Genomic DNA, 15,366 nt, shown 5'->3' with positions numbered 1-15,366 from the left:
CCATGGTCTTTTATGCTTTATCCACATACATACAATGATTTGCAGAACAAAAATATATGGTTAGTATTTTAAAAAAAAAAACCTGGGACCATATCAAATGTTCTTACAGGAGAGCATTATGGAGAAATGTACCTGTTACGTTCAATCTGTCATCATAGTAAAAGCCATATAGTTCACATAAATGGATTCTCTAAATTTCAAACCTCTAGGATCTTTTACAACTAAAGCCTGGCATGTATGCTAAGCGGAGTGAGTCTCTAACACTTAGTGCAGGAATCAACTGAGAAAAGAAAGAGGGAAAGGCCAGAGAGAAGGAAGACCATAACATGCCCCTACTGTAACAGTTTCTAATAAGCAATAAGAAACTTTAAACATACTTTTTGTTTTTTAAACTAAGTACCTCAACTCCTGTTTTAAGATCATTCCATCCCTGGAGGCAAAAAGACCAACATCCCTACCACTGGAGGAAAGCGAAGAGAAAGAAGTGTACCTTCTCTTTGGGATTCTGACAGCCAAGTAAATGTCAAACTACAGTGACTCCGCTTTTAATCAACTACAATGAAAGAGCTGTTTAAGGCACTGCTCTTAGAAGCCAAGTACCTCAGCCAAGTTTGGAAAGAAGCCAAGTAAGTTATTTTTAATTTAACAAAATTAAAAAGAAAAGGTTCTGTTAACACAAAACCTTCCTTCACCCTCATGTCACCATTCTCTCATGCTGTTTCCCAATTCCCATTTCTACTCCAAAGCTTGGTGCTAAATCTAACGGATGCTTAAATGAGATCCCCACGGTTTATGATGGACTTTAACTTCTTCCTTTGTGTGTTCAGGCATATCTGGCTGATTATGTTCTTGCCCACATTTTAAATTACATGCAAGATTCTTGGTCAGGAGAACAGAGACTGCTCAGTCTTTGGCATGGAAAGCTATAATTGCAATACTCTGTGATTTTAGTTGTAAAAGAGTAGATCGAATCCAGAGTTCTTCTACCAAAAGCCTTACCAAGTTATTAATATGCATGTTTCTGGAATACACTTCCAAACCACTAAATTATTTTAAGTCTACTCTGATTTTAGTTCAAATTAACAGAAAAGAACTGTTTAAATAAACTGGTTCCTAAATGTCAAGGTTCATTAAGGCTTTAATCCCATAAACAAACAAACTAACTAAACAAAGACTCTGTAGGATAAAAGGGAATTATTTCATGATATCTGAGTGGCCTTTTAATAAAGCTGCTCATAACTGAAATTGTCTACTGCCTTCAAGTTCAATGGTAACTCAGTTTCCTCATTGAATGAATGGCTTGGGGTGCCTGGGTGGCTCCGCTGGCTAAGCGGCTGACTTCGGCTCAGGTCACGATCTCATGGTTCATGAGTTCGAGCCCCGCATCAGACTCTGTGTTGACAGCTCAGAGCCTGGAGCCTACTTCGGATTCTGTGTCTCCCTCTCTCTCTGACCTTCCCCCATTCATGCTCTGTTTTTCTCTGTCTCAATAAAACATAAAAATTTTTAAATAAATAAATAAAATGAAAGGCTTGGACCAGATAAATTTTCATTTTAAAGCCATATTTAATTGACTTAACACAATTTTCTGACCCCAAGGGTATTTTAGCAAAATCTACAATAGCAGAAGAAGGGTGATGGGCATGGAGGAGGGCATTTGTTGGGATGAGCACTGGGTGTTATATGGAAACCAACCTGACAATAAACTATGAAAGAAAAAAATATTGCAGAAGAAAAAAAAAAAAAACTACACTAGCAGCCTTCTAAAGGTTAGAGAGAAGGAGGGGGGCCTGGTTGGCTCAGTCGGTTAAGCATCCAATTTTGGTTCAGGTCATGATCTCGCGGTTGGTGGGTTCAAGCCCCACATCAGATTCTGTGCTGGCAGCTCAGAACCTGGAGCCTGCTTCGGATTCTGTGTCTCCCTCTCTCTCTGCTCCTCCCCGGCTCATTTTCTGTCTCTCTCTGTCTCAAAAATAAATAAACGATGAAAAAAAATTTTTTTAATAAAAAATTAAAAAAAATAAAGGTTAGAGAGAAGGAAACACTATTCTCCCATGTCTGGAAAGACTGACAGAACATGGCCCACATGTAGACTTTTCTTACCTTATACCAGGTATATACATTCTTCTAGACTCTCTTCCAAGAGACACTGTGCCCTAAGTATGGACTCTTTTTGATATGGTTAAGAGAATGACTAAGAAATGTCAGAATTGGCAAATATGCGGGAAAGGATTTATTTGGGGGTCAGTGGGCGTGGTTTTACTATGAAAACTATTCATGAAACAAGAGACAACAAATGCTTAAGGAGCATAAGCACTGTCACCAAACATAAACATTGGAAAAAATATTAGGATTAGGATGCATTAAAAGACAGAGATAGGGCATTTATAAAATGTACCTTCAACCTTAATAGTTCATATTCAGACTTTAAATGGAAGGGAAATCTATTGCAAGGTATATAAGGAGCTTGTTTTAATTCCTAAACTGGATGCTTACTATTCCAAGAGGATTCCAAATATTTAAAATTGGAAAAAGTGGATTTTAAGCCACGTGGCACCTTTGGTAAAACTAATGAGTATTTGGGCGGTTGAATACAGCTTTTTAATTAGAACACTGTGATAGCTATGTAGCCAGCAACTTATGAAAAATAATTTTGGAACTTTTGGCCACAATATGAATTTTAGGGTTTGTTTCTTAAAACCCAAAAAGTTTACTGAAATACAGGATTTCAACATTTTATAGTCCCTCCGATGGCCATGTGTGGATCTTGAGGACAGCCTTCTCAAGAAGCTCCAATGTATTAACAATTATGGTCTTGGAAAGTATGTGCCATCCCTAGAGGCAGTCCAGTCAAGTAAAAAAATATTTTCCTGCATACAAGGGCAAGATTCAAAGATGAAAAACACCCTTTAGACAAATTTTTGTAAGACTCTCTCAAGAACCCAGTCTGATAACACAGATAAGACCTTCATAGAGTAATTTCTACTGGGACCAAAGAAGTGGAAAACTTGTTATAACACTAGAGGGCTGATGTGAAAAAAATGTTACCTTGTCCTCCTAACACCTTCTCTTGCAAAGCTACACGTTATTTCTAAATAAAGTGTCATGAAGAGAAGACATTAATCCTAGAGATGCCTCACCAATGGGTATTTTTGCCTTTCAAGAGGGACTTTGCCATTACATTCTATGCTTTATTTCAAAATAATATGTTACAAAAAAGAAATGTTAGACAAAATCGGAACAATGAAACAACCATACAAAATTATTTGGTAAAGAGCAATCACTACTCATCTAAAGGGCATTTGCATAACCATTCCAAACTTTAACAAACTAGGTTGTAGGTATGACAGGAATATTAAACAATTCTTACAAAGAAATTTTTGGTATGATGCAACCAAGTAACTACATTACATAATTATAAACAATGTATTCTTTTTCAGATTCTCCTCTATAAAAGAGAACATAAACTGAATGCTATATGCAAGTAATAGAAACCTGCTGTGTAACAAACGTCAGTAGCATCAGGAAGAAAAAAATATATTTGCCTTTAAATGCAACTTAATAGATTGCTTCTAACATAAAAGTTAAACTTCCTAAGTTAAAAAATGAAGTTCTAGGGCGCCTGAGTCGCTCAGTTGGTTAAGTGTCCAACTTCAGCTCAGATCATGATCTCATGGTTTGTGGGTTCGAGCCCTGCGTTGGGCTCTGTGCTGCCAGCTCAGAGCCTGAAGTCTGCTTCGGATTCTGTGTCTCCCTCTCTCTCTGCCCTTACCCCGCTAGTGTTCTGTCTCTCTGTTTCTCAAAAATGAATAAAAATGTTTAAAAAAATGAAGTTTAAATAACACAGTAAGCCTTTATGGAGACAATATTATTTGTTTAAAAAAATCCATCAAATCCTGTTACAGCAAGTGCCATCTTATTAAAATTTTTGTCCATGGAATCCCAATAAGAAAAAATCAATGACAATAAACTTTTTATTTTTAAAGGAAGGAATGATTTGGTCTGCCTATCAACTGATCAATCAATGGATGGATCAGTCTGTTCATCCATTTATACTTATGAATGCATTGAGTCTCTTTGGAAGAGTAAACAAGAAAATGGTAGCTGGCTACCTCTGGGGAAGGGATATGGGAGACTGAGAGCTGGAGATGGGAGTCACTTTTTATATATACATACATAATGTATATGTAAAAAGTATACCTTTTTGCACTATTTCAATTTTTTACTATGTACCATCATGTACCACCCATTCAACAATTTAAAAGGAAAATGGTCTGGGTATTGAATCTATTTACTTCAGTGATATTTCAAGCAGCTGAACTGTCACCCAGATAACATCTATTGAATACATGAAGGAAACGGTACTGACTTCTTTTGTCAGGTTAGCATTCATGTGTACCTCATCTCCTGAACTGGTGGCAGATCAAAGAGCTAACCCACCAGTGAACACATAATCCAAAGAGAGATGTGACCAACCACAGATGTGCCTCAGTTACTTGCAGCGCAGGAAACAGGCAGGCCAGACGGCATAGAAAACTCAATGCGCTTCTAAGGTGAGTTTCCATAACCCAAAGCAGACCACACAACGTTGATTCAAGGAGAACTAGAAGATGGATGGGTTGTAGCATGGGGGCTAATCCAGGGAGGAAGAGATTCACAGAGACAGAAAGGTTTTTAAGTCTGGTTTGTTATCTGAAGGCTGAAGCAGGGGAGAAAAACATCTGTTGCCAGATGTGTAGATTTTAAGCTTTTACATTTTAGTGTTGCACCATTTCAGGGCCGTGGACCTCTGGCATTATCAATGTAACAAGGAAACAATGGTAAGCATCAATTATTTACCTATGTTGTAGCAAAAGCGGTATGCAAGGCACTTTCCAAAAAACTGAAGAGAAAGATTCCTGATTTAGATTCTGTAACAATACATTCTGGGTGGCTCTTTTTTTTAAATTTTGCTGAGGGAGAGGTTGGAGGTGGTAGTTTCAGGCAGGAAAGAGATGGGAGGCTTTCAGGGGAGAAGAGAAATAGAAAAATGAAGGAAAGGAAAAGAAAGAGAAAGGAAATGAAACCTTCGTCTCCTAAGGGAGAAGTCAGCTTTTAATTAGGCTTTAAAAAAAAGATCACTTCTTTGTAGAGGTTCAGGAACCCTTAACCAAAAGAAAGGATTAATGAAATGAATTGTACAACCTTTTCTTCATGGTGAGTGCAAAAAAATTAAGAAATGAGACACCTACATCTTAGACAGAGAAGTGCCTATTTAAAGTCTCCGTACGAAATAAATCTGAGGGCCTAGGAATGTCTTTCTGGAACTGAAATCAGGTTGGACTGTAGCTCTATAAAAAAATCTATGTGTGGTCTTGCAATTTTCCCCAAAGGTTTTCCCTTGCTTGATCTGCCTAAAGTACAGCAGTTGTTACTGAAAACACTGAATAACCAACTCTCTACTTAATGGAGACTGTCCTTTGGGTACAACAGACATAACGAAAAACAGAGCTTTGAAAATACTGCCTTTAGTCACTGTTTATACGAGGCAGGGGCCAAACTACATTTGGAAACTTCTAAATTATTATAGAATTCAGTGAGCTGAAAGGATTTCTTTTTCTGTGTTTCTTACCAAAAAGTCCACAGCTCAACAGTTTTAATTTAGCTGAGACATCTCTAATTAATTCTTTGGCCTACACAAGGTAGACAGTGCTTTCTAGAAAAGAAAATTCAAGTTCCCAAAGTTTTCAAATGAAAAGATGGGCATATCTTTAAGCAAGAAGTCTGGTGCCTGGCTACCTGGTTACTTTAAGTGCCAACTCCCAAGTCCCACCTCTAGAGATTATGTATCAGTAGTAGCGGGAGCCCAGGAAATAGACATTTCAGAAACATGCCCAGGGACTCAAATACAGATGGCCCAAGGGACAGAATATGAAAAACACCGCTCTCAACTGGGAAGAATGGTCCTCATCACATACTGAACTACCAAGGAAGAAAAACAGCAACAAGAAGCAATTTGGAGACTTTCAGACATTATATACAAAATTTTTTCTATTGTTTTAATAAAGGGTGTGCTTATGACTCTTGTGTGAATGTGGGTGACGGCTCCTAGATACATGGTGCATTTCTTACCCAAATGGGAATATCTCTTGAATTAAATGTTTACTGTACTTGAGACCAATGTTTTCCAGACATGTTCAAGATACTCAGCAAGGCCACATGCAGCTCCAACTTTACCTTCATTATGAAGGAAAGACAAACCGACCACCAGTGCTCACATGGCATTTAAAAACCATTTTCATCCCCCTTCATAAGCAACTCAGCAGTTCAGAGTGGCAGCATGCAGCAAGACTGAAGAGTCAATTTCCACAAACACTCTGGATCGCAGAGCAACAGATGGCAGACACTGTCAAGCAGTCTCTTGAGGTGAAAGAATTCTTGTGTCTAGGCCAACTTTAACTGCTGTATCAAACGTGTCCAGAAATTCCAGCTCAGGGAGGAAAGGGAAGCAAAAAGCTAGCAAGAGGAAAGGCGGGAGGGGCGCTGCCTCCATGATGTTCTACGCAGCAACTAAACTGCTGTCCCTTTAAGTGGGAGGGTGCTGGACAGAAGTCCATAAATGTGTGACGCCGCCGTCAAGGAAATGAACAGCCCTGCTTGTGGAAAGCAACATGCCTTCCAGATTTTGTTGCTGGTAGGTTATGCAGTGCACATTAAGGTTTTCAACTATTTAATCTTTTGTTTTTGCTGCATCCCTGAGTAAATGAAATGGGTATAGGCCTATTTGAGCCTGTATGATACAAGGATTAAATCTGGATAATAGAGGCACAAAGGCCCATTCTAGTAATTACTCCAGTCTAACTCCTTCAAAGGCTTTTAAGTGAAAATCAGTGTTCCAGTGATTTTCCCAACAAAGAATTATTCTCACCTGCAGTATGTAATGTAAGAATAAGAAATACTTTTCTACAACTGAACCCATAAACTAATTCTTTCAAAACCATACAGGCCATGGCTTTAGAATTTCTTTTCTTTTCTTTTCTTTTTTTTTAAAGCAAATACAAGCATCAACAAAATGTTTCCTACTGTTCAAGACTCAGCTATTCTTTTTTCCTGAGATGGCACTGCGTCCAAATTCCTGAAAAATAGGTTTGCTTGGGAAAAAAGTGAACATTTCCCTTGTTAATTTTTTTATAAAACCATTCTATTTGAGTGAACACTTGAAACACACAAGAGAAACAGATGATTTCTTCTTACCTTGCTACCACTTTCAGGTTTAAGGTCATTCTGTTAAAAAAGGATAACAAATAATATTTTAAGACATATCCAAAGGCGTATCTCACAACATGCTTGTCTCTACCCTTAGAACATGAAGACTACATTCCAGTAGTAGAGAATTCTGAGAGAATTCTGTGGAAGGGTTATTTGCCCCCACACCCCCAACTCTGAACCTACCAGGGTGCCTTGTTTGAATGTTCATAGTTACCACCTTTAGCAAGAAATTTCCAAGAACAACCAAACCATTATTGTAGGTTGAGATGTTATGAATGGTATTACAAAAATCAATTTTAAAAAAATCCAAAACCAGTTCTCTTAACTTTTCAGATCCTACATGTGTTGCTTTACATACAAGAAGCTGTATCTTAGCGCAATAGGCCAAATGGTTTGGGAAAATACATAGCCTGATGGCTGGGTTGAAGGACTTTCCTTTTATTAATTCATTCCCCCTCTTCCTGCTCTGTGGCTAGTCAGCAGCTTCCTCCCCGAGCTCAGTTGGTTCTTACCGGATGCACATCACCGATATAGTACTGCTTGAGCATTTCCCTGGCATCAGAGGAGTGGCCTACGTCTTCAAAACTTTCACTTGCATCTGCACCAGCTTGTTCCATTAGAACCTCTTCTCCCCCAGGATGCTACAAGGAAAAGATACTTGCTGAATGGAGGGCCATCAGAAAAGCAAGCTAATAGAAGTTACTTTCCCCTCTTTTCTTCCCTTAATGGGAGTAATGGGACAAATCAACATTGAATGCCACCTGATAGGATGCGGTGGGACAAACACAACATAACTTCTGTGATATTCATACCAAAAGTATCTAAAACTGGTCTAATTGTGAGGAAACCTAGGATAATAGCAAATTGAGAGATAGTCTACAAAATGAGCTGCCTGTCTTCACTCAAAATAACAAGGTCACAAAAGCTAAGAAGACTAAAGGGCAGTTCTGGACTGAAGGAGGCCAGCATGACAGCACAAGCAGGAACAACATGTACTCTCGGCTGGATTCTTTTTGCCAATATTATCCAGACGGCTGCAGAAACCCGGATGGAGACCCTGGTCAAAGGGAACATGGAATTCTTTATTCTATTCTTGCAACTTTCTGTACGTTTCAAATGGTTTCAAAACAAAAAGTTAAGAACGGCTAGGTGGCTCAGTCAGTTGAGCATCCGAATCTTGATTTCAGCTTAGGTTATGGAATTGAGCCCCAAGCTGGGCTCTGCAGCGAGCATGGAAACTACTTAAGATCTCAATCTCTCAATCTCTCTCTCTCTCTCTTTCTCTCGGTCTCTCCCCCACCTCTTCTCCCCTGCTCACATGCTCTCTCTCTCTCAAATAAACAATTGTTAAAAATTAAAATTATGGGGCACCAGGGTGGCTCAGTCAGTTAATCATCTGACTTCGGCTCAGGTCATGATCTCACAGTTCGTGGGTTCGAGCCCCGCATCAGGCTCTGCGCTGACTGCCAGCTTAGAGCCTGGAGCCTGTTTCAGATTCTGTGTCTCCCTCTCTCTCTGACCCTCCCCTGCTCTCTCTCTCTCTCTCATAATAAAATATTAAAAAAAAATTAAAATTAAGTATTCTTTTAATTTTAAAAATAAAAAAACAAATAATAAAAAGTTCAATAAGTGGCACCAAAATAACTGCCTCTATACCTAGGAGGTAGATTCTATACGTATTGTACTTCCAAGCTATATGATCCTGGACAAGTTACTAAGGAATTGAGATGTATTTGTTTCCTTGTTTATAAAATGGAGATAATATGAGTAGGTATCTTAACTAGTATTGTATCAAATGAGATCAGGATATGAAGCACTTTGTACTCAGAAAGAAAAAGGTACAGTTTATATAATATGCTACCATCTGTGACTCTAAAAAACAGATACATATGTGTACATATATATAAAATCTCTCTGAAAACAGGGGCAACAGACTGGCTCAGTTTGTAGAAAGTCCAACTCTTGATCTCAGGGTTGTGAGCACCAGCCCCATGGTGGGTGTAGAGATTACTTCAAAATAAAAAAATATTAAAGAAAAAAGAAATCTCTCTGAAAACAATGAAAAGAACCTGGGAGCCAGGAGACAAGGTGGAAGGAAGACTTTTCACCGTACACTCTTGAAATTCTTCTACCAAATTAAGTACTACCTGTTGAGAACATTTTTAATATTACATTTAGCACAGTCCCTGACTTAAACATTCTCTAAACATTTACTTACAATGAGCAAATTTAGAATTTACATTATATGACATGTCTAAATTAGTACTTTTAAAATATCAAGTAATGTTTTTAAGTAGTTACTTTTATAACAACCTTTTAAGCAGGAAAAATATCATACTTATTTCTTAGCAGCTGGAGGTATTTCATGAAGTGGTTGAATTTATGAATTTCTGCACAGCTCTTCCTACAGTAACAAAGTCTTTTCACTTCCACGGATCTCTCACCACTTATAAATAAATAAATAAATAAATAAATAAAAGCGCCGCACTTACATAAATATATATAATATACATCCATTGTTTCTCTCCTGTATACTCAATCATTTTAACCACTAAACTACAATTTTTACTGAGTACTTATTTGATACAGTAGGCAGTGATAAAGATGAATTCATCTAGTATATACTGTCTTATAACCTTCTTTCTTTCACTGAGGCAAGGAAGGGTGGAGAGGTCAAAAAAAACCCTACATTTAGTACCTCTCATTCCAAATGTGGTCTTAATACAGATGGTTTAGAACAAGCAAAAGATTTCAGGGAAACTTCCTTACGGTTTTAGAACTCTATAAGCTTCAGATAGTATTTAAAATCAAATGGCAGCCCAGCTGGAGGCAATGCACTAGATCTGAGGTCACAGCACAAGCCAGGCAAGTCCTGAGCCAAGGTAATGCCCAGGCTAAGAGCCTGGCCTGTGACCCTGACCAGGCTGGCTCTCAATAAAGATGGCAGGAGAGGCATCCAGCTGGCTCGGTTGGTAGAGTATGCGGCTCTTGATCTCTGAGTTCAAGCCTCATGTTGGGTGTGGAGATTACTTGAAAATAGTACTGTATAATACCTTTAAAAAAAAAAAAAAAAGATGGCAGGCACCCTGGCTCTGGTGGCTCTGGGCAGCCTGGAGTCTGCTTCAGATTCTGTGTCTCCCTCTCTCTCTCTGCCCCTCCCCAATCACACTCTCTTTTTTTCTCTTTCTCAAAAATAAGTAAATGTTAAAAAAAATTAAAAGACAAATCAGCTTTATAGTAAAACTGGGGAGGTCAGAATAAGATCTGTGATCACCCTCCCTGTGGCCATGAGCCACCACTGTGTGTCCATCCAGCTGCAAAGTGACAAGAAGCTCATCCAGGAGCAAGTATTAAACAGCTGAAGTCCTAATATGAAGAATAATCCTCAGAGAAAATGAAAATTATAACCCCAAATTGACATGAAAATACTACTTCCAACAAACCAGAGTATCAATTTGTCAAAAAAACTAAAGGGAAAATAGTACTACCTTCTCCTATGACTGATCCCACTAGGCTCACAGACATGGTGAAAGGAAATTTAACATCTGTCCTCCCAATGATTCTTAGTGGTGAGTGGATAAACATGCCATGCTTAGGCTTTGTTACAACCAAAGATATATTTCCACTGACCTTGCTTTTTGTTGTTTAAAAAAAATTTTTTTAATGTTTGCTTATTTTTGAGAGAGAGACAGTGTAAGCGGGGGGGGGTGGGGGGTGGGGTGGAGAGTGAGAGTGAGATAGAATCCAAAGCAGGCTCCAGGCTCCCAGCACAGAGCCTGATGCAGGGCTCAAACTCATGAACTGTGAGATCATGACCTAACGTGAAGTCGGACGTTTAACCAACTGAGCCACCCAGGCTCCCTGTCCACTGACCCTGTTTTTGCCTATGCTACAGTAAAGAACTGAACTACTCACATTAGCTGCATCCTGGTGAGTTCTACATCCTGGTGCTTCTACTACGTATTTGGGCTTTAGAGCATTTACTCTCTCATTCTGGGCCAAGATAATGCCAATGACCAATTGAGAATAATGCAGGCACAAATGACTGGAGCAGCCATGGCCAATGCCCAAAGACAGAAACAAAGCTTTCAGAGCAAAGTGGAAAGTTTCGAAGCTCATGGATCACCAGTGGGCACTAGATGATGTCAAAGAGGAGCTCGTGGCCAAAGATCTCCACTTTGAAGGCATGTTCAAAAAAGAATTGTACATCTGTATTTATTGAAGCAGGAATTAGCTCTGTTGGGAACACACTGTAGCCCTTAACCTTGTAAACTGTTTGAGCTGGGGCCTCTCAGAATAAAAAGGAGAACACAATGAGCTAGTGGACGTGCAGCAAGGGTCATTCTTGTCTCAGCCAGGTTTCCCTTTATGTTTGAAACTAGAGGAAATTATTGTATTCTGAGTGACTTACAGGGAAAGAATTATTTTTAAGATGTTTAAAAAAAATCCTTCTGGTGATAACAGAAATGAAAGGCAGAGAAGGGAGAAACTCAAGCTAGTGATACTATATAAAAACTTAGCAAAAATTCAATCTTCGTTAGAAACACTGCCAATTATAATTATTATGTACAATCAGCCTGATATCTAAACCACAGTAAACTCCTGTTTCCTTGAGATCCAAATATCCTGAATTTTTACATCTAATTTATGTGCTAGTATTTTAATAACTTCCTTTACAAAGGTAATAGTTTTCATTAATGAAAACTTAGAAACTATTTATGAACAAAACAAATATCCCTGTATTGTTTGTTCACTGTGAGCCTACTCAATCACATAAAGAGCAAATGTATTACAACTTTACTCAAACAAATTCTTTTTCAGAGTGAATATTCAGGGCAGGGACATACTTAACAAACACTCTATATCTCTTAATACTGTCCAGGGAAAACTGGTGACCCTGACACACTGCTGGATTCTCAAGTGCCTTTAGGAATGATCACGTATAGGTTAAATAATGAGATATTCTTCATGTGGAGTTCAGAATAGATCAAATCAACTGAAAAAAAAAAATCAATGGCTGTGTACTATGATATGGTGACTCAAATGAACTAAAGACCCAGTTACCTGACTCAAAGTTTACATATCATTTTAAGAAGGCAGAGAGGGTAAGTGATACATAGAGAAAGGTTGTCCAGGAATAACTGTCTGGATTCAATGTCCTAGGAAAGTGGCAGGATGTCATTTCTGTATCCAGAGGTAAATGTAATTTGCATGTTGAGTAATATAGTCTAAAGTGAATGACTCTTGACTCTACAAATTAAACCACTTTGTTTTCTCTTTAAAAGACAAATCAGGGGCTCCTGGGTGGCTCAGTCAGTTAAGCATCCAGTTAAGCATCCGACTTTGGCCCAGGTCATGATCTCAAAGTCTGTGAGTTCAAGTAATGCATCGGGTTCTGTGCTGACAACTCAGAGCGTGGAGCCTGCTTCAGATTCTGTGTCTCCATCTCTCTCTCTGCCTCTCCCCAACCTGCACTCTGTCTCTCTGTAAAAAATAAATAAATCTTAAAAAAAAAATTAAAAGACAAATCAGTTGTATAGAAGACTGAGGGGGTCAGAATAAGATCTGTGGACCCAATTAATGTCAATATGTTTGCTAGTTGTTTACAAAATGTTACCACTGGAAAAAATGGGCACAAGGCATAAGGGATCTATTTATTTTTTTAATGTTTATTTATTTTTGAGAGAGAGATCTCCTGTGTGTGCAAGCTGGGGAAGAAAGAGCAGAGAGAGAGGGAGACAGGATTCCAGGCAGGCTCTGTGCTGAGAGCGTAGAGCCCAATGTGGAGCTTGGGAACCCATAGACCATGAGATCATGACCTGAGCTAAAGTCAGATGCTTAACTGACTGAGCCACCCAGGTGCCCCTATTATTTTTCATAAGCACATATGAATCTACAATTATTTCAATAGTTTTCTATTAAAAAATCAAATTGAATTCCCTAATAATACACCCAAAAGAAATGTGTATACATATAGGAACTTATACACACACACACACACACACAAATGATCACAGCAGCATTATTTGTTATTACCCTAAATTTGAAAACCCAGTGCCCATAAGCACAGTATGAATAAATTAAGGTATAATTCTACCATAGACTCCTAATCAGCAATGAAAATGAACAAACCATTGCAATAACCACAACATGAAAGAATATAGACAGTGAACCAAGGACATGAGACATAAAACAATATAAACTGTAACACTCTCTTTTGTAGAAAGCTCAAAAACAGAACAAATCTATAGCCTTAAAGTCAAAAGAATGTGTACCTCCATAACCTTAAAGTCAATAGAACATCATCTGGGGATGATGAAGAAAGCAGTGATTAGGAGGAGGCCCAAGGAGAGGTTGTAGCATGCTACACAGTTCTACATGGTGGTTATCCAAATATGTTCACTTACTAGAGGAACACCACATGGCTAAATGTCCGGAATATACAACTAGTGGGAAAATAAGCTCTAAAATGTCATATAAACAACTACCCTTGCATATATAGTCAAATGATCTTCATCACAAGTGATGCCAGCATCACCCACAATAGAGAAGGGGCACTCTCTTCAACAAATAATGCTGGGGAAACTGGATATCCACACACAAAAGAATGAAGATGGCCCTTTATCTTACATCATGGGCAAAAATTAATTCAAATAGATTAAAGACCTAAACAAAAGACCCAAAACTATAAAGCTTTTAGAAGAAAATATAGAGGAAAAGCTTTAGGACACTGATTTTATAATGCTTTCTTGGATAGGACACCAAAAGCATAACACAAGCAAAAACTGACAAATGGGACTATATCAAATTTAAAAACTTTTATGCACCATAGGACATGATCACCAAAGTGAAAAAACAACCTAATGAGTGGGAGAAAAGATATGTAAATGACACGGAGTTAATATCCAGAATATATAAAGAACTCCTAAAATTTAACAAAAACATCAAATAACCTGATTATAAAACAAGCAAAGGACTTAAGTAGACATTTCTCTGAAGATGATCTCCAGATGGCCAGCAAGTATATGAAAAAATGGTGAACATCAGTAGTCACTGGGGAAATGCAAAACTATAATAAGATCCTACCTCATACCCACTAATCTATTATAAAAACAAACAAACAAAATACCAACAATAACAACCACCACCACCACCATTGGAGGAAACCCAGAAAACCCAGAAAATAACAAATCACGACAAGGATGTGAAGATATCAGAATACTTGTAGATTCTCAGGAAAGTAAAATACTGCAACTACCAGCAACACCCATCTCCGGAGCTCTTTACATCTTGTAAAACAAAAACTCTATGCATATTAACAATCTTTTTTTGATTTAAAATGTCTCTTTCATCTGATATGAATATGGCTACCTATCTCTCTTGGTTAGTATTTTGCATGGAATATCCTTTTCCATCCTTTCACTCTCAACCTACTCATGTCTTTGGATCTAAAGTGAGTCTCCTGGGGCGCCTGGGTAGCTCAGTCGGCTGAGGGTCCGACTTCGATTCAGGTCACGATCACACGGTTTGTGGGTTCGAGCCCTGCATCGGGTTCTGTGCTGACAGCTCAAAGCCTGGAGCCTGTTTCAGATTCTGGGTCTCCCTCTCTCTCTCTCTCTCTCTGCCCCTCCCCGACTCGTGCTGTCTCTTTCTGTCTCAAAAATAAATTTTAAAAAAGTTAAAAATGAATAAAGTGAGTCTCCTGTAAATAAATAAACAAATAAACAAATAAATAAAGTGAATCCCCTGTAGACAGTGTATTGTTGGATCTTGTATTTTTATCCATTCTGCCAATCTCTGTCTTTTAATAATTTAATCCATGTATATTTAAAGTAATTACTGATGAGGAGGGGCTTAACTCTCTCAAAATTAAAAACTTTTGTACAGGGGCTCCTGGGTGGCTTAGTCGGTTAAGCGTCTGACTTTCGCTTAGGTCATGATCTTGCGGTTCGTGGGTTCGAGCCCCGCGTCGGGCTCTGTGCTGACTGCCATCTCAGAGCCTGGAGCCAATTTCGGAGTCTGTATCTCCCTCTCTCTCTGACCCTCCCCTGCTCACGCTGTCTCTCTCTCTCTCTCCTAGAAATGAAATAAAAAAAAAAAAAAAAAGAAAGAAACTTT

At 38.5% G+C, this 15,366-nt stretch overlaps 1 protein-coding gene and 1 pseudogene across 1 annotated transcript in view; one reads left to right on the top strand and one right to left on the bottom strand.

Moving 5' to 3' along the window:
* LOC120224633 (cytochrome b5 type B) overlaps nucleotides 1-15,366 on the bottom strand; it is a 40,707-nt gene that overhangs the window by 9,272 nt on the left and 16,069 nt on the right. Inside the window, exons 2-3 of the mRNA XM_039222906.1 lie at nucleotides 7,761-7,889; nucleotides 7,234-7,263 (exon numbers count right to left, since the gene is read on the bottom strand). Of these exons, the coding sequence (XP_039078837.1) occupies nucleotides 7,234-7,263; nucleotides 7,761-7,889 (159 nt within the window). The remainder of the gene's footprint in view (nucleotides 1-7,233; nucleotides 7,264-7,760; nucleotides 7,890-15,366) is intronic.
* LOC120224342 lies at nucleotides 10,536-11,470 on the top strand (annotated as a pseudogene).

Source organism: Hyaena hyaena, unplaced genomic scaffold (genome assembly GCF_003009895.1).
Source record: "Hyaena hyaena isolate Hyena2069 unplaced genomic scaffold, ASM300989v1 scaffold_18, whole genome shotgun sequence".
NCBI classification, from domain to species: domain Eukaryota; kingdom Metazoa; phylum Chordata; class Mammalia; order Carnivora; family Hyaenidae; genus Hyaena; species Hyaena hyaena.
Note: the sequence above shows the minus strand (reverse complement) of the source record. Positions and strands in the feature narration are given on the sequence as shown.